The 15,993-nt window shown below is 44.1% G+C and overlaps 1 protein-coding gene across 4 annotated transcripts; it reads left to right on the top strand.

The window, feature by feature from the left end:
• The first annotated feature begins 628 nt into the window (after window positions 1-628).
• TSPAN33 (tetraspanin 33) lies at window positions 629-15,143 on the top strand. Of its 4 annotated transcripts, XM_074193730.1 has the most exons (9): window positions 1,009-1,247; window positions 1,872-2,040; window positions 9,102-9,159; window positions 9,706-9,833; window positions 10,427-10,501; window positions 11,969-12,064; window positions 13,434-13,562; window positions 14,112-14,273; window positions 14,809-15,143. In XM_074193730.1, the coding sequence occupies exons 2-9, from the start codon at window positions 1,984-1,986 to the stop codon at window positions 14,908-14,910; spliced, it is 807 nt and encodes a 268-aa protein (XP_074049831.1). In that variant the 5' UTR covers window positions 1,009-1,247; window positions 1,872-1,983; the 3' UTR covers window positions 14,911-15,143. The 4 variants fall into 4 exon arrangements, with proteins under 4 accessions (XP_074049830.1, XP_074049831.1, XP_074049833.1 ...); XM_074193729.1 differs by lacking the exons at window positions 1,009-1,247; window positions 1,872-2,040 and adding an exon at window positions 629-757; XM_074193732.1 differs by lacking the exons at window positions 1,009-1,247; window positions 1,872-2,040 and having other exon boundaries at window positions 9,100-9,159; window positions 9,266-9,833.
• Window positions 15,144-15,993: the final 850 nt, after the last annotated feature.

The following is a 15,993-nucleotide window of genomic DNA, read 5'->3' as shown; positions in this document are numbered from 1 at the left end:
CTCACAGAACAGGTGTTCCCCTCTCCTCTCCGAGATCAGGGAAGGGCTGGGCGGTCAGTGACATCAGCCGCGGCCCAATGAGGAGCCAGGCGGCGGCCGGCTGAGCCAATGGGCGGGGGCGGGGGCGGGCCCGGTCGCCTGGCTGCGGGGAGGGGGTCGTCGGGCCGCGGAGTATCGGGCTGGCTCGGCTGCGGCGGAAGGCGACCGGAGCCCGGCCCCCGCGCAGTCCGGCCCCGCGCGCTCCCCCAGGCAGCCCGGCCCCGCGCAGCCCGGCTCCGTGCAGTCCGGCCCCGCGCAGTCCGGCCCCGCGCAGTCCGGCCCCGCGCAGCCCGGCCCCGTGCAGTCCGGCCCCGCGCGCTCCCCCAGGCAGCCCGGCCCCGCGCAGTCCGGCTCCGTGCAGTCCGGCCCCGCGCAGCCCGGCCCCGCGCAGTCCGGCTCCGTGCAGTCCGGCCCCGCGCAGCCCGGCCCCGCGCAGTCCGGCTCCGTGCAGTCCGGCCCCGCGCAGCCCGGCCCCGCGCGCTCCCCCAGGCAGCCCGGCTCCCCGCGCCGGGGCCGCGCCCGCGCCGTGCGGCTGCCTCCCGGGCCGCGCGCTGCCCGGCCCCCGGGGCGCCGCGGGAGCCGGTGGCCGGAGCCGCCCCCGGGGAGCGAGGCCATGGCCCGCAGGTCGGGGCGGGCGCCGGCCGAGCCCTGGGAGGAGTTCTCCTTCGTCAGCCCCGTGGTCAAGTACCTGCTCTTCTTCTTCAACATGCTCTTCTGGGTGAGTCGGGGCCCGAGGGCTGCGCCCGGCTGGGATGAAGACGGAGGACGGAGTTGGGTGGGATCCGCGGCCGGGGAGGCGCGGGGCTGGCGCGGGAACAGCCCCGGGGGCTCCTCTGGGCCGGGGCACGGCCCGGGAAGGGGAGGAAGAGAAGTGAGGGGCCGCCGCGGGCCTCACCTGTTGCCACCTCTTCCCAGAACCAGGTGAGACCTCGGTCTCTGCGACTTCAGGCGTGTTTAGCGGGGCCTGTGCCCTTGGGGTCCGGGGGGGTCCAGACCCAAGTGGCCAGCTGGAGTTAGGAAGAGTCCGGAATCCAGGGGAGCGGGGCGAGGTGGGGAGGCAGAGATGCCCGGTCCCCGCCTGCCACTCACCATCTGCAGGAAAGATCCAGGATCTCAGCCCCCAGGTGCCCCACAGAGACTCTCCGGAGGCATCCTTCCCGGCTTTGGCCCGCGAGTCTCCCAGGTCCCCAAGACTACTACCTCTCCAGGTGCTTTTACCTTTCTCTAAGCCAAGCTCTGCCCATCCCAGAGTTCAGACTTGGGGTGCAGAGGATGAGTGAGCCCAAATTGTTTCCAGGAAAAAAAAATACAGAGCAGAGTTCTAAATGAATCCTATAAAGGCTTCAAAAGGTTTAAGCCTGTAATACAGACAGGGAAAATAAATGTTAAGTGTTGGGACTTTGGCACCAGAAAAAAATTCCAATGGTTCAAAGGAATGAAATTCAGCTAATTCTCAGGAAGAAATTCATAATGGTATTAAGGTTAAGGAACCTTCATGATAAGCTAGTGAACCACCCCAGCTCATTTCACAGATAAGAATATCGAGGTCCACCAGAGGTCTTTTTCTAGTGTCGCAATAAGGGCACTAGTTGCCAAGACTGGTTTCCCCTTCTTCAGTGCCTTTTCTGTTCTATCTTGTAGCCTCTAGGTAAATAAAGCTCATTAAATGATCACTTATGAACCTCTGGTTTTGAGCAGGGGAAGAGGAGGGGTATTAAAGAGCAGAAGGAAATCCTTTTCAACACATAGTTTGGGGCTAAGAATTCTTTACCAAAGTCTTTCCAAGGAGATAACAAATATTACTGAACCCTCTCTCCCTGGTGCCCACACAGTGCCCACTTCAGATGGCTATTGAACTGGGAGCAGTGGGTCCAGGGCTGTCACCACAATGAACCCCGGGCTCACATTCTATCTCAACCGCCTCTTCTTTGCCCTGTGTTCCACATGGACTCCTCAGCAGCTTTTTGGCCACAGCTGTTCTCTTCCAGTGGACATAGCTCAGTGAGTCTATTCTTTTTCACTTTTAGTTCATAAAACTTGTCTCTGGGGCAGCTAAGTGGCGCAGTGGATAAAGCACTGGCCTTGGAGTCAAGAGCACCTGGGTTCAAATCCGACCTCAGACACTTAATAATTACCTAGCTGTGTGGCCTTACCCATTGCCTTGCAAAAACCTAAACAAACAAACAAACAAACAAAAAATATTTGTCTCTGTACTTTCCCCCTTCACCCTCTCAACTGGATTTGAGAGGCTCATAACTAGGGAGAGCTTGACTCCTCAGAACCATTCATCCTAGTAAGGAAATAATCTTCAGTGGCAAATTTTACAAATTTAAGTCAGAATGAATGCTCTTGTTCAAATCTACCTTAGCCTAAGGAGAAATCACATGTTCTAAGACAGGTATGTCTGAACTGCAGACCACATTATAGTTGTTGTTTTGCCTGTGGGTTGTACTGTATCTACAAATGAGTATTGAATTCTGTATTCAGCCCAGAAAAGCTAAAAATTTCAACATCCTCATAAGGTCTTTGGTTCTCTAATTAACTTTCAATGTTACCCTGAGTAAAAATATCTCCATCTCTGTACTGCAATTTTATTTTTTTTGCCATTTGAGGGGCTAACAGCTATTTAGCAATGATTCAACTCTAGCACTAGATCTCAGTCTCAGTTCTTAAAAATGAATCTCTCTGTGATCTCCTTCTGTAAAGTGATGACCTTTCTGAAAGGTATATTAAAAAAAATATGTAGTAAATGATTCCTATCGCCCAGTTTGGGGCCATAATCTTGACTCTATCTCATTCAGCTAGGGCTCTAGAAAGAGATATAGCAAAAGAATGGTGATCTTCCCATTCATCCATCTTGAAGTAGTTGTGGCTATTTTCCTACACAGTGTTCAGTCATTCTACCAGCATAGTTCACCAGAAGCACTTCTGGACTAGGCACCAAACAACCTAGATTCAAATCTCATTTCTGTCACTTATTAGCTATGTGATCTTAGGCAAATCATTTAACCTCTTTGGACCTCTTCCAAGGTGACCCCTTCCAACTCTAACCATGTTCAATACAGACCCCTCTGTAGGATCCAAAAACTAGTAATGCTAGCCAACTTCTTTCACAAGCAGAGTATGCTGTGATCTGTTAAGGGAGTGGGAAGAATAGTTAGTTGGGTGCTGTTTGTGTCTATTTCTGAAACATTTTGGGAAGAGAGCTTCTGCTTCTGAACAAGCTCCATCCCTAGGAGTTACCCAGAGTATGACCTTGACTCTCAGTAAGTAGAGCCTGGACCAAGAATACCTCATAATTTTCTGTCTCCATGCCTTTGCTGCCTGGTCCCTAAGGGCATGTGCGTGTTCCTCATCTCTGCCTCTTAGAATCCCTAATTTCTTTCAAGAATCATCTCAAGAGCCTCCTTCTGCATGAAGTTTTTCCTAATCCTCACAGATGCTTAGTGTCTTTTCCCCTAAAAAAATATGATCTTTTACTCTGTAGATAGCTACATATGTTTTGTTATTTTCCTTGGTAAACTCCTTAAGGCTAAAGATATTAGGAAGTTAGTCACACAATGGATGTTTTGTATATGCTTGTTGATTGATTGAAACTACCTTCCTATTTATTTATGGCCAGGTTGTTCATTGTTTAGAGGTCATATCTTCTCAGGATACCTTGACCCTAAATTACCCTTCCCAGGTTCCTGCTTCAGAAGTTCTTCTCATCTGGGTGAAATGCAAAAGTTAGAAGTGGGGCAGGGAGAGGAATGATATGTATTTATCAGTCAGATGCAGAGTCGAAGGGTTGAAACAGCCTATTTAGTATTAATTGAAGAGCTTGACCCTGCCCTGCTACCCATTGGTTCCATCTGCCACTCATAGATACCACCTGGGATAGGTTCCAAATCTAGGAAGAGTCATAGAAGTTCATACTTTCAGCCCTAATTGCCATAGGATAAGAAAAATCATTTAAAGATATTGAAAAAAAAAGAAAAAACAAACAAAAAAAAGACAAGACATTGGATTTGGAGTTGCCAGAACTTTGCACTATCCAATCCAGGGATTCTTAGTTGTTTTTTCCCCTTTGATGAAATCTGTGGATCTCTTCTCAGTATAATGTTTTTAAATGAATTAAATACAAAACATTACAAAGGGAACTAATTATAATAGAATACAGACCTCAGATGTTAAAAAAAGTTCACAGACCCAAATTAAGAACCCTTGTTCTCATCCAATCCTACATCATTTTATAGATAAGGAAACCAGGAAACAAGAAGCAGAGTTAAGAAGATTCTAAACTAGGTCCTCTGACTCAAAATCCAATGCTTTTACTGAATCCTACCATTCCTGTTGTAGGGTCCATCTTCTTGCTCACTAACAATAGGCATGGTTCAAGATAGAGAATACCTCCAGCAACTTCAGCTATGAACTCAAATTTTAGATTTACTTTGTGACACTAAATACCTCCTTCCTTTTATAACTACCAGCCAAATTGTGAAGAACAAAGTTAAACAATCCCGAAACATAAACAGTCACAGGATTAGAAATCATTTAGTCTTAGCCCTTCATTTTAGGTGAAATTGAAGTCCAGAGCAGTTATTGGATATGTTTAAAAGGTGATGAAATAAATGAACAGGGGTTAACACCCAGGATCTCAGACCCCAAATTCAATGTTCTTAACAACACTTCATCAGGATGCTAGACTTGGGTCCCAAGCACAAATTAAGTCAACTAGTCCACTTCCCCAGATGACTGATATTGGGTCATGAATAATACCTATAGACTGGTCCATTAAGGTGGTTCTATTAAGTTCTATTGGTTCTATTAAGGAGGTATCATTCAAAGAGTCACTGAAGAAAACAAAATCCCAAAACAGACAAGTCAAAATAGAAGGAGATAAGGAAGAGGAATTAACCTCAAAACATTAATGCACGGGACAGCTAGATGTTGCAGTAGAAAAAGCACCAGCCCTGGAGTCAGGAATACCTGGGTTCAAATCCAGTCTCAGACACTTAATAATTACCTAGCTGTGTGGCTTTGGGCAAGCCACTTAACCCCATTTGCCTTGCAAAAACCTAAAAAACAAAAACAAATAGAAAAAACCATGAATGCACAAAGAATATTTCATGCTTAGATGTAAATGTCATGAAGACAATGAATTGGTCACAGAGCCAGGAATCTGAGTTATTCCCAGAAGTCTGAGATATCCAGGGAGGATCACATTTTATCCAAACTTTTCACCTCGTCTAGTAAGTACTTAATAATGTTGGCTGAATATTAAACATACTAACCTGGGGTTGGGATCTCTTTTGAGTAAGCAATTCTTCCATGAGTCAGCACCTATTGTGTATGAAACAGTATAATGGGCAGTGGGAAAGGTACAAAGTTTAGAAAAGGTGCCATTTCTGCCCCTAAAGACCTTTTCCTAAAGGATTTTTATGCAATGGATACCTATCAAGTCTTTCTCTATAATGATCTTCCCCCATCACAGGATAAGGTTCCCTGATCCTGTTACTTTAGTTTGGGCTTTGGGGAAAAAGTGTATGGGTAGGAATTTCAGAAAAGGCTTTGGACTCCTTATCTGTCTTCTCATGCCTCCTGCTTAAAACTACTTGTGGAGAGGGCAGGGGGAAGAGGCAGGCACCTAAGCTTCTTTCAGGAAGACTTCACACAGTGTGGGATCTTCTTCCCCAATCAGTTTGTTGCCAAGGGGTTGCCCCAGGCTCCAGACATGCTGGCTCTTTGCCATCTTGCCTTGGAAAGCCATAGGCACCAAGCCAGCTCTTAGTTTTGCTTTACTTCCCTCTCTGGGGGAATGGATGAGCATATGGGTGTGCTAGCAAATGTTTAACAACTGGATCTTTAGGGTTGGGGGGAGATAGACTCAGGACACACTTTGATGTTTATACTGCACAATATAATAAAAAAGTCCTGATTGATAGTTTAGCTGATTGCCAAGGTGTAAATGCTTACATTCCCTAGGATGAGTCTTCCCCAGAGCCAGAATCTTCAGTGTATTTTCCAAGTAGACTCCAGATAGAGCCCTACAAATTTCCTCCTTATCTTGTATTACATAAAGCAATGTTGTAGGGTTTTTTTTTTAATGTCACTAGAGACTGTTGTTGAAAGTTTTGGGAAGATATGGTAAGAACTTCTCTTGGGAGACATGGAGAAGTGGGAGATGCATAGAATAGGATGTCACATGGAAAAAAATGCTGAGTTTGGAGTCAACAGATCTGGTTCAGTTGCTGGCTCTGTATTACTGTAAGTAAATTCCTTTGGAGGAGCTATGAGATACAGTGAATAGAGTCCTAGCCCTGGAATCAAGAAGGACCTGAGTTCAAATGTGGCCTCAGACACTTACTAGCTGTATGAACCTGGGCCAGTCATTTAACCCTATCTCCAAAAAGACCTCCCCCCCAAAAAATGGCAAGTCATTTAATACTCCCTAGACCACAGTTTCCTCTAAAATGAGGAAGTTGGACTATGTGGACTTCATGGTTCTTTCCAATTCTAAATCTAGGTAAAAATCATTCCATGAGCCTTTATAAACTTTCAAATTCCAACTTACTTCATAGTTCTTAGCTAGAGAACTCATTCTAATATACCTTTGAAATGATCTGAGTTATAACAATTTTGATTTGCATGAAATTTTTCACAAGCATGTCTTTTTTTAGTTTTTTAGTCTGTAAAATAATAATAGTTTGTACTTTTTATAGTTAAAAAGCAGTTGTCATGCTATGAAAGACTAAAGAACAGTGTTCAACACAATGACCAACCTTGATTCTAGACAATTAATAACAAAAGTATACTTACCTATCTCCAAATGGGTAGAATAGACATAGGATACAGAATAAAACCTATATTTTGGAATGTGACCAGTATAGAAATTTGCAATTTAATGTTTACAAGGATTCTGTTTTTCTTTTATTTTTCCTTGATGGGAGGTGAGAAATAAATGAGAGAAAACAGATTTTTGTTAATTTAAAAAAAATACATTTTAATTCTCTCAAGAAGCCTGTGAGGTAGGTAGTTCAAGTATTTCCCCATTTTATAGTTGAGGAAATTTGGCAAAGATAAATTACTTGCCTAAGTTACATAGTTAGTAAATGGCAAAGCTTAAACTAAAAAACTCAGGTCATCTAACTCTTAAATCATTGTAATTTTCACTCTCCCACAATGCCTCCTAAGGGTGGATTCCCAGGAAGATTTCCTGATAGTCAGATGCATGAGGTCGAATTATCAGCAGATGCTGTTGATGTTTTCTGTCTTTGACTTGAAAGGAAGGGAACTGTCTAGAATGTTCTGGTGGGACAAGTGTACTGAAAAGATTGGTTCAGAGAGGCATAAATGGTTCAGGGAAGACAGCTCAGAGGTGACATTAGGGACCTGATATAAAAGAAAAAGTTAGTATTTGCTTGCTTTTGAGGCTGCAGACCCTGAATGTATTTCTGAATAAGAAGAAGACACTTTCCCATCACTCCCCTGGGTCTCTCTCTTCCTCCAAATAATTATAGACTTATAAATGGAATCACAGTGAATTACATTGGGATAATAGACATCTCTAATTTGGTACTTGCTATTTTTAGTTTTGCTGTGTCGGGACTACTTAGCAAAAAAGTTATGGATCTCCATTAGAATTAAACATGTTTAAAAAAAAATCCAAGGAGAATAGAACATAGACTCAACGGAAATAAAGAGATCATTTGTCAAGAAAAAAGAAAACCATTGTCTGAAGGCAGAGAAGGGAAGAGAGTTGGGAAAGAGTTCCTGAAAGAGATCAGGGAGGCAGAGAAGGGTCCCTGAAAAAGGTAACAGTGCAGGGAATGTCAGAGTCCTCAAAAGAGATAACAGGGAAGGAGGGGGCAAGAAAGGATCTCTAGAAGAGGTAAAAATGAGAATAGAGAGGAGTAGGACTGGGTCCATAAAAAATGTTATGACCTTTGATGTCACCATTGTTTTCCTGCTTCAAGGTGGCTATATAGAGGCCCCCTTAGAAAAATGACTGCCCCTCGTGATCCAGTCTGCTCCTAGCTCTGGAGGCCACCTTCCACATCCCCCACCTCTTTCTTTGGGCCCAGGCTACCCCCGCCCCAGGTTGTCTTCCTCCAGCCACAGTAGAAGGCGGAGCTCTACCAGCAGCAGCCACCCCAGGGCTCCTTGACCCCTTCCCCATTGAGCTGTCCGAGTCCCTGCTGCTGAGAATCCCTTCAGCCAGCCTGGTGCCCCAGCCATCACCATGGCGACAGCATGTTACTGCTTAGTACCAGCCTAGGGACCGGGGAGACTGGAAGGGGTGGGGGTGGGGGTAACAGAAGGGAGGTGTTCAATAGGGCCCTCCTTCTCACTTTAATTAGGAGAGGATAGGAAAGGCTCTTACTAGAGCTCCTCTGAGCTAATTCCCACTGGGGGCAGGCAGGAATTGAAATTGGGCAAAGTCTGCAACCCAAGATTTTACATATAAACACATTCTCTAGTTCAACTAACCAACCTTCCACTCCCCCGCCCTGGGGGATCTCCAGTCCCCCTGACCTTCTGAGACCACAGAACTGATTCAAAGCTAAGGGATACCCTTACCCCAAACTCTCTACCTCTCCTTTCAAACACAGCATTGAGTTCAGCTTTATAAAGCATTTTGCATGTTATCTCATTCTGATTCTCATGGCAACTCTGTGAAATAGGTATTAGGAGAGGATATTAGCCCTGTTTTGAAGAGAAACTATGGGGTGGCTAGGTGGCGCAGTGGATAAAGCATCGGCCCTGGAGTCAGGAGTACCTGAGTTCAAATCCTATCTCAGACACTTAATAATTACCTAGCTTTGTGGCCTTGGGCAAGCCACTTAACTCCATTTGCCTTGCAAAAACCAAAAAAAAAAAAAAAAAAAAGATGAAACTAAAGTCAGAGCAGTTAAGTGACTTTGCCCAAAGAGGTAATATTTAGAATAGCATTTGAATTCAGGTCTCGACTGTCACTAATTCCAGTATATCATACTGAGGCTTTTAGTCTCAAGGATCTCATTGTTCTGTTCCCAGTACACCCAATCTAAAGGTCAGCTGCCCCTTTTTTCTCTCTCTAGGTTATCTCCATGGTCCTGGTTGCTGTAGGAGTCTATGCATGGCTAATAAAGCATGCAGGTGAGTTCAAAGACTGTTCCCTTCCTAGGCAGGAGTCTGACCTTGTCTCCAGTTGGTCCCCTTATCTCATTTCCTACTCTTAATTCTTTACCTTTTCCATCAGCAGGAAAAGGACTTATAGGAGTCATCTGTCTGGCCAAGAGTTAAAAGGGGCTGCTCTGGGTAAAGTTTCATCTTGGCTTGCCCACTCTCCTGGAATCTTTCAAGATGCTCCCAACTCCAAAGTATAGGTATAGGAGGACTAAGGTGGTCAGGGGTTAGGGAGCAAAGTAATTCTACCACCCTCATGATGAGGTAACAAGACTTCCTCATCCTGAGAGAGAAATGAAATGGAGAGCTCATCTTCAGCTGTCATTCTACTTTTCAGCTGAGAAACCATTCCCTATTAATTTACCAACCTCTACTTCCAGATCAGGGCTCAGAAAGTGGCTCTCTGCCACCCTCTTGTGGCAAAATTGGCACTTGACTGTGATAAGCAAGTACCAAAAGGGTGGTAAATCTGAGCAAACAGGAAATGTGAGGTAGGTTATACTATGTGTCCCTTAGAGGCAGCGATAGCCATCCTGGCAGTGGACCCAGCCATCCTGTTAATTGTAGTGGGCATCCTCATGTTTCTACTCACCTTCTGTGGTTGCACTGGTTCTCTTCGTGAAAACATCTGCCTCCTGCAAACAGTAAGTACCCCTTAGGAAGAGCACATCTCTCTTCTCTTATGGTTCTCCTCCCACCTACTATTAAGGACTAGGACTTCTAGATTCCATCCTGTGATCTCTTCTTGGGTCCAGTTTTAAACATAGATGGAGACCCCCCCCCCCTTCCCCAGAGCTTACAGTAATCATATATATGTCCCATTAATTTAATTTTTTTAAAATTTTATTTATTTAAGGCAATGGGGTTTAAGTGTCTTGCCCAAGGTCACACAGCTAGGCAATTATTAAGTGTCTGAGGCTGGATTTGAACTCAGGTCCTCCTGACTCCAGGGCTGGTGCTCTGTACACTGCTCCACCTAGCTGCCCCCCCCCATTAATTTTAAGTGCAGTAGACATTATTATATCCACATTTAGAAAGGGATGACTCAGTGGTAGACATAATGATTTTAGAAAAATGATGCATTGTGGTCCCATCACTCCTCAAAAGTCAAGATAACACCCTTGTGATGACATTCATCCCCTTCAAGAAGAGAGCTTGAACAATAACAGCAGTCTACAAGAGAGTGGCACCCAAACTCAGTGACAAGCTCCTTTCTCCCATCCCTGTTTTCCTACAGTTCTCTCTCTGCCTCATCATCGTGTTCCTGTTCCAGCTGGTTGCCGGAGTCCTGGGCTTTGTTTTTTCTGACAAGGTAATGTGGTGTTTTTTCAGGCAAGGTTTTATTAGAGAAAAAGAGACAAGAAGACAGTGATCCTTCCCGGTTTAAGCTTTCTTAGCCTCAGTACTCCATTGCCTAAGAAAAATTAGCTTTTAGAAATTCTAATTTAGGCCAAGTGATCAATCACCAGAAGTACCATATTTAAAAATGGTTGGAAGAAGATTGCTTCTTCTTGGAATAAGTTTAATTTCCTTTAATTTCCCAATTTGGGAATCTAGATTCTAGTATTGTGATCCCAGAATTTAAGGGAATGCATCCAGAATAAAACTAGTCAGCAAATTTTCATGCCAGTAGCAGAACACAATGCAGACATTAAGTTGTTAGCAATTGAATTATTCATAATTTTCTACATCTTTGTTCATAAAAATGGGAAAAAATGAAACAGCAGATCAGCCTACACTGTGACTGGAAGAGCTGCCATTTCCTTTATTCCCTTCAGAGGTCAGTGTTTCTGTTCAAGGTCTCCTGAAAAATCTTGTTACTTAGCTTGACTGTGAGAGTCAACGAGAATTTTTTTGTGTCTACATACAAGAGCATCTTAAAGGTGGACTCAGCTTACTGTAGAAACAATCAGCATTATTCTCCTTACAGTTTCAAATGCCATTCTTTCCTTGTCATTTCAAAAAGGAGCTGCCTAAAGCCAGTCCTAACATCTTCCTCTATTTGTGGAATCTGGAGAGCTCTAGGGTAGGAGTTGGAAATTGGCTCTTGATGTTCGAACTGGTATCTATTTTTGATGCTCTCTTAAATAAGGTGCTCAGAGTCAATTCAATTACTGCTCTAAAATCTATGAATCTACCAATCTACTTGGTACTAAAGGAGATAATACAATACTAGTGGAGGAAAGAGGGGAAGTCCCAAGTGCTTGCCCAGGGATGGACTATATGTCTGACATCTGAGATCCAGCCTATTTAAATTTGGTTAGTTATTACCAACTTGGTTGTAGGATAATGAATTTTTCAGCCACAACTAGACTAAAAGACCATAGAGAATCTATGATCTGCATAGGTGGACTCACATTTCTTTGAGATATAATAATAAATATTCACATAGCATTTTAAGTTTTACAAAGCATATTACATGTGTTTATTCAGCACCTATAGTGTACCAGGTGCTAATAAGCACTGTAATAGACAGGTACTACTACAAATGGTATTAACTCCATTATACTGGTAAGAAACCAAACTCAGAAAATTTGTGACTTACAATCACACAGCTAATATCAGTGAAATGTGAACCCAGGTCTTACTGCTTTTAAGTTCAGCGTTCTGGTTGCTACACTTTACCACTTCTTGTATTAATATAGAAATACAAAAAGTCCAGGACAAAAGTTAAAAAACAAAACAACTCTGAGATTTCTGAGTATACCTTCCCCTCTGGAATGGCAAAAGTAAGAGGGGTGTGTCCTACTATACTACTCTTTCCCCATGTATCTTGCAGACACGTGGAAAAGTGAGTGAAATCATCAACAATGCCATTGTACACTACCGAGATGACCTGGACCTACAGAACCTCATTGATTTTGGCCAGGAGGAGGTATGGACTAGATGGTGGGTTTAGTCATCTGGGAAGCCATGGGTCCATGGCTTCAGGTCAGTTGATTCCAAGAAAGACTCAGTTTTCTGGTCCCATCAATTCTTTTTGCTCCTCACTTTCTCTGCACAGTATCAATCGAGTGCCATGCAAGCATAGGTGCTCTTGGGTGAAAGAGTGATGCTAAATCCTACCCCAAACCTAACATTTGACATTAGGGGATTTTATTTGCTTCTGTTCCTTATTCTTGGCTTCCACAAACAATTTTCTGAAGTTTAAATTCTTTTCTCCAACTACATGTAAAGATAGTTTTCTTTTTCTTTCTTTTTTTTTTTTTGCAAGGCAAATGGGGTTAAGTGGCTTGCCCAAGTCCACACAGCTAGGTAATTATTAAGTGTCTGAGAACGGATTTGAACCCAGGTACTCCTGACTCCAAAGCCGGTGCTTTTTTATCCACTACACCACCTAGCCGCCCCAAGATAGTTTTCAACAATCATTTCTTTTAGGGTTTTGAGTTCCACATTTTTCTTCCATTTTCCCTTCCCTTACCCTTCTCCTAGATAAAGAGTAATCTAATATATGAGGTTTTCTTGAATGAATCTTCTCTTTCTTTTCCCATATTGATAGAGCTGTCCCCTCTCTCATTTTTTAGATCCCAAGGAAGACTTTGCAGCATCAGATTTTAATTCTTTTTTTTAATGTTTTTCAAGGCAATGGGGTTAAAGTGGCTTGCCCAAGGCCACGCAGCCAGGTAATTATTAAGTGTCTGAGGCCAGATTTTAACCCAGGTACTCCTGACTCCAGGGCTAGGGCTTTATCCACTAAGACACTTAGCTACCCCCAGATTTTATTTCTTTAGAAATAGCACTTTTGGGGGTTGGCTAGGTGGCACAGTGGATAGAGTACCAGCCCTGGAGTCAGGAGTACCTGGGTTCAAATCCGGCCTCAGACACTTAATAATTACCTGGCTGTGTGGCCTTGGGCAAGCCACTTAACCCCATTACCTCGCCAAAAAGAAATAAGAAATAACACTTTTTTGAATGCCTACTATATACAAAGCTATGCTAATTACTGTAGCTTCTACCCTCAAAGAGCCTAGAATTGAATAGAGGAAGGTGTGCAAATAACTCATGCAAGATAGAATGTGAATAATACTATAGGTGAAGCATAAAGTATCATAGGAATTAAGGAATTAGAGAGATCATTTTCAGTTGGATTGACCAGAAAATGCTTTAATTCACAGGAATCAGAAAGATTTCTTGAAATTAGTAAAAATATAATATGGACCTAAGGGTTGTGAGTTCTTACCATGGCTCTCCTCTGTGTTCAAAGTGTGTAATTCTTAACCTGAATAAGATGGGCTTCTTTGCAGTTCCACTGCTGTGGTGGTATCTCTTACAAGGACTGGTCCCAGAACATGTACTTCAACTGCACAGAAGACAATCCCAGCTGGGAACGATGTTCTGTACCTTTCTCCTGCTGCTTGCACAAATCCAAACAGGTGACCTGCGTTCTCTACTGTCTTCTCTTAGCCACTGTTAGTTGGAAATCCTAGAGGATCCATGGGAAGTGGTTTAAGGGTGGTCAGATCCCCACCCCTCCCCACCCTGGACAGTCCCTAAGTGAAGCTATCAAGTATGATTTCTCTTGACCCATTCTTTTCTGTAGGCTATGAATCTCATCTGAAGTATAGGGAGGGGGAGGAGAAGGGAGAGAATGAGGAAGAGCCCAAGAGAGAAAGGACCTAGAGCACAGAACAAAAGGAGTTAGATTTAGATTGAGACTTCCTATCGAGCACTTTCCAAATGTATTCCCAAACCATTGTGGGGTATATAAGAAATGAGTAGTTAATTGACTAGAATCTGAATTGGGAAATTAATGGAAATTCCATTTGGTTTTTCAACTCCCTCCCATTCTTTCCTCACCTTCCAACTCTCCTCCTTTCTTCCCTTTTCCCTTCCTCTCATTTCTCCTTTCTTCCTTTTTTTCTTCCTCCTTTCTCTTTCCGGCCCCTTCTTCTCTTCTCTTCTTTATCTCCTTGTACCTCCAGACAGTGATCAACACCATGTGTGGCCGAGGTATGCAAGCTCTTGACTATCTGAAGGCTGGTAAAGTCATCTACACTAATGGCTGCATTGACAAGTTAGTCAACTGGATCCATAGCAACCTCTTCCTCATTGGAGGTGTGGCGCTGGGTCTTGCCATTCCTCAGGTAACCCATCCAGTAGAGTTTATGGATTGGATTAAGATAAAAGAAGCCCCAATTTCTTGACCACAGAGGCTGGAAGGTTATATCAGGGTTAGTGTACCACAGGGAACCAGCACTAGAGCCTGGGTATTAAGGAACTAGGTAAACTTTATAAGCGACTGGGGTGGGGGGTAACATTAAGTGAAGGAATGGTGGTGGCACAAAGGGATTAAGCATTTATTTAGTGCCTATGTGCCAGGCAAGTTTTATGCTCTTTTTGCAAATTTTATCTCACTTGATCCTTATCCTGGCAGGTAGATGCTATTATTGTTGCCATTTTACTTTTGAGGAAACTGAAATTAAATTACTTACCCAGGGTCACACACCTAGTAAGTTTCTGAGGGCACGTTTGAGCTCAGGTTGTCCTGATTCCAAGTCCACTATCCCAGTTGCCAGCTGTGCCTGGCCGGACAGGTAGCCTGAAACTCAGTGGTAGAAATGGGGAGCAAGGGACAGGCAAGGAGTATTATTAAAGACCAAGTTCCTTTGCCTCTCTCAGCTTGTGGGAATCCTGCTGTCTCAGATCCTTATCAATCAAATCAAAGATCAGGTCAAATTACAACTCTACAATCGGCAGCACCGGGCTGATCCATGGTACTGAACACCCATCCATTCCCCCACCAGGAAGAAAGGTGGGCATCATCTCCTGACAGCACTGGGCACCACCCTGGGCAATGAACAAAGATTTGGATTGCCCTCACCCAGTGACAAAGAGCAGCAAGCTCCAAACAGGCAGCAAAGGCAAGACATGCAGATGGCCTTCATCATAGAACGATGGTTCTCCCTCCCCCTGGGCTGTGCCAATTTTCTAATTGAGAGAAGTTTTTTGGTTTAGTTTTGTTTTTATTTGTTGGGTCTGTCTGGGATTTTTTTAAGTTGCATTTAAGCAAAAACATTTTAGGAGAATGCCAGTTGTACCATGTTGCAACGGGACCAGCTTCTTCCTCATTGCAGGCATCACAGTAACCAGCTCAGCCTTTTCTGTCCCTGGTCACAAATTAGTGCCAACCAGATTTGGGTACTGGAGGGAAACCAGTAGCCCCTGCTCTGGGTCCAGATGGCATAGTACCAGCTCCTGAAGCTTGACTCCAAGGTAGGGGGAGGGTAGTGATCACAGGAGTCAAATGGGGACAGTTATGTATATGTTGGGTAGGACTGTGGAAAGGGATACATCTGCCAACTTCTTATTTTGTGTTCCCCCTTAGAAAATCAAAGCCAACTTCATCCTGACCCCTCCTTCATTTCCATGGAAATATGGTAACAAGGGGGCAGGGAAAGCTGTCACAGCCAAATTCATCTTAAAAAAAAAAAGACTTGGAATTATGATATCTTCTTTGGCTATGCTTGGGGACCTTCCCAGCTGCAGCCAAGGAGGAGGTGACAGAGCCAAACATACCCTTTTAACCCTCCTCCTCTCACCTGGTACTTTTCCCCATGAACAGAGAGACAAGGGGATATTAAAAATGGTAATCTGGTAGCCTTCCCCATCTCCCAGCCCTAAGCCTGGCTCTGTGTGTCTCCCAGAATTCTGTCCGCAAGAAACAGGAATCTTGCAGCACTAGAAAAGGAGATGCAGTAAAAGTATTCATCTGAGATGGGCTCCATGTCCATGCAATCCTGGAAGCTAGAGGAGCCTGGAGATGGCTACCAGCCTGCGGGGAGGCAACCCTTCTCTTGTGCTCTG

Source organism: Macrotis lagotis, chromosome 7 (genome assembly GCF_037893015.1).
Source record: "Macrotis lagotis isolate mMagLag1 chromosome 7, bilby.v1.9.chrom.fasta, whole genome shotgun sequence".
Classification (NCBI taxonomy): domain Eukaryota; kingdom Metazoa; phylum Chordata; class Mammalia; order Peramelemorphia; family Peramelidae; genus Macrotis; species Macrotis lagotis.
This window is presented reverse-complemented; position numbering and strand designations above follow the sequence as displayed.

Bases quoted from the DNA above. Each gene is read 5' to 3' on its own strand.
- TSPAN33 (XM_074193729.1), top strand. From the start codon at position 653: ATGGCCCGCAGGTCGGGGCGGGCGCCGGCCGAGCCCTGGGAGGAGTTC. The intron at 9,834-10,426 runs GTAAGTACCCCT...GTTTTCCTACAG, and splicing joins ACATCTGCCTCCTGCAAACA to TTCTCTCTCTGCCTCATCAT. The intron at 14,274-14,808 runs GTAACCCATCCA...TGCCTCTCTCAG, and splicing joins TGGGTCTTGCCATTCCTCAG to CTTGTGGGAATCCTGCTGTC.